Raw genomic sequence first — 2224 nt, forward strand, 5'->3', positions numbered from 1 at the left:
ATGCATGTCTGCATGTGTGCACTACGTTAAGGATTTGCATGCATATCTGCATGTGTGCACTATGTTAAGGATTTGCATGCATGTCTACATGTGTGCCCACACAGGCCCACATGAGACTGGAAGCTAACATCAGAATGCTTTCCTCAAGTCTCCACGTAACTTTTTAAAAAAGATTTCATTTTTATTTATGTATCCATGTGTGTTTATATACATGAATGAATATGTGTGGGGAGTGAGGGGGTGACCAAAGAAGCCAGAAGAGGGTGTTGGATTCCCTGGGGCTGGAATTACAATCAGTTGTGAACCACCTATGGGTAGTGAAACCAAACTCTGGTCCTCTGCAAGAGTAGCAAGTGTCCTTAATTCTGAGCTGCCTCTCCAGCCTCCCTATTTTTTGAGACAGGGTTCTTACTGAACCTGGAGCTCTAGTTCCTGCTAGACTGGCCAGCCAGCAAGCTCCTGGTATCTACCTGTCTCTGCGCACCCCACTTTCCGTTGCTGAAGGTTACAAACATGCACACCACGCCCAGTTTTTACATATGTTCCGGAGACTGGAACTCATGCCTGCATACTTGCATAGTAAGCACTTGACCCACTGAGCGCTTTTCCAATGCCTATTGTGGATTTTATAAACCACTGGCTGGGCACTTTGGTATCAACTCTCAGAAGGGACACCACACTAGAAATGGCACTGGCTGGAAAAACTGACCCTGTCACAGGCCCTCATGAGCCCTACCTCACCTTCATAAGTGAAGACTTGGACTCTCTGTGCACCGCCAGCTAGGTCTGGCTCAGATCACATGAGTTTGAAAGAGTTGGCCGTTTTATAGCCTTTCTGACCAGATGGACAGAAGCTGGAGGAAGATGGGGTGGGGCTAAAAGGCCGGAAGGTAAGAACCAGGCAATCAGCCAGCTAGAGGCAGGATTGCTGCGCTGTATTTGTAGAAGGTGGGGCTCTCCGCAGTGGGGACTAGGACAGAGAGGTTGTGGGGGCAAGGGAGGTGGCGTTCATATGTCTCTCCTTTTGTTTAAGCACACAGCCACGACAGGCACCTTCCTTACCTCTGAAATCACATGCATGGTCTCCGGCCCCAGCCAGGAATCCAGTGTCTCCTTCAGAGATCGGCCAATCTGGGTCAAAAGATCAGCTGAGGCCTCCCTCTTCTCTTGGCCAGGTGAGACAAAGTCTCCATAGGACTGGGACGATGATGAGTGGACAAGGAAAAGGGCCACGAGGACCATTAGGACGGCTTTGAACAGATGCCGGCTCCAGGACGGATTGCTGTCTGAGCCTGCCATGTTTGCGTCTGTCGAGAGAGGGCCACAGGGTAAGCAGTGAACCAGACCTGATGGATAATTTTACTTTCCCAGCTGTCTGTCCTTCCCTTCTCCACCCCTGGTCCATAGCAAGCATCCCAGTTAAACGGAAAAGAGCTGTGTGCCGACAAAGGATGAACCAGGACTTGCCATCTAAGCTGGGCACAGTCATCTGATTCACAACTTCCTCTTTTGTATTCTCCACCAGATCAACTCACTAGAATTACTATTCCATGCCTTAAAGTGGCCAAGACCTCACTGCAGTCTATCCCTCCAGTTCCAAAATCTGAAGGTGTGTCTCTACATAGGTCTTAGGCACCATGGTCATGAGGGAATTGTAAGTCTCTAAAGGCTTCATCCCCAAAGCTTATAACGTACTAAAGCCAAAGCTGATAGAAAAAGTAACTTAAAAATAGCTTGTAAGTAGGATTACTACCGTACACCAATGTAAAATAAAGCACTCGGTTAACAGCGTAGAAGGAGGACTGCATCTGCAGCAGTATCTCTGCAGGGCAATTACACAAGGTGGTTTTTCTCCCTGTCCCTGTGGGCACAGACGTGAGCACTTGTGCAAGGTCACTGGGTTTAGAAGGATTTCAACCCAAGCCTCAGATTCCAAATCCTACCCTTTCTGGGGGTCAAAGTATTCAGCAGATCTCAAGCTGGGCTCCTCATTGGCACTGCCTGAGAGTGGTACAAAGTGTCAATGTCTGTATCCAAGCACACTGGTACTGATGGCATTGTCTCTCTGTGACCTGGTCTTGGACATGAGGCCCTCAATGATTCAACTATCCAAAGTAGAGAACAGTGCTAAGCATAGGGAAAGCTAAACTCTGCTCCTTCTATACTGTCACTCAACAGTCACTGCAAGATTTCTGTGACTAGGTGTGTGGTTTTGTTTTTTTTT

At 48.1% G+C, this 2224-nt stretch overlaps 1 protein-coding gene across 1 annotated transcript in view; it reads right to left on the reverse strand.

Moving 5' to 3' along the window:
• Tmem109 (transmembrane protein 109) overlaps positions 1–2224 on the reverse strand; it is a 12311-nt gene that overhangs the window by 3250 nt on the left and 6837 nt on the right. The window contains exon 2 of the mRNA XM_005369652.2: positions 1063–1307. Within this exon, the coding sequence (XP_005369709.1) occupies positions 1063–1299 (237 nt within the window). The 5' untranslated portion in view covers positions 1300–1307. The remainder of the gene's footprint in view (positions 1–1062; positions 1308–2224) is intronic.

This window comes from Microtus ochrogaster, unplaced genomic scaffold (assembly GCF_000317375.1).
Source record: "Microtus ochrogaster isolate Prairie Vole_2 unplaced genomic scaffold, MicOch1.0 UNK56, whole genome shotgun sequence".
Lineage (NCBI taxonomy): Eukaryota > Metazoa > Chordata > Mammalia > Rodentia > Cricetidae > Microtus > Microtus ochrogaster.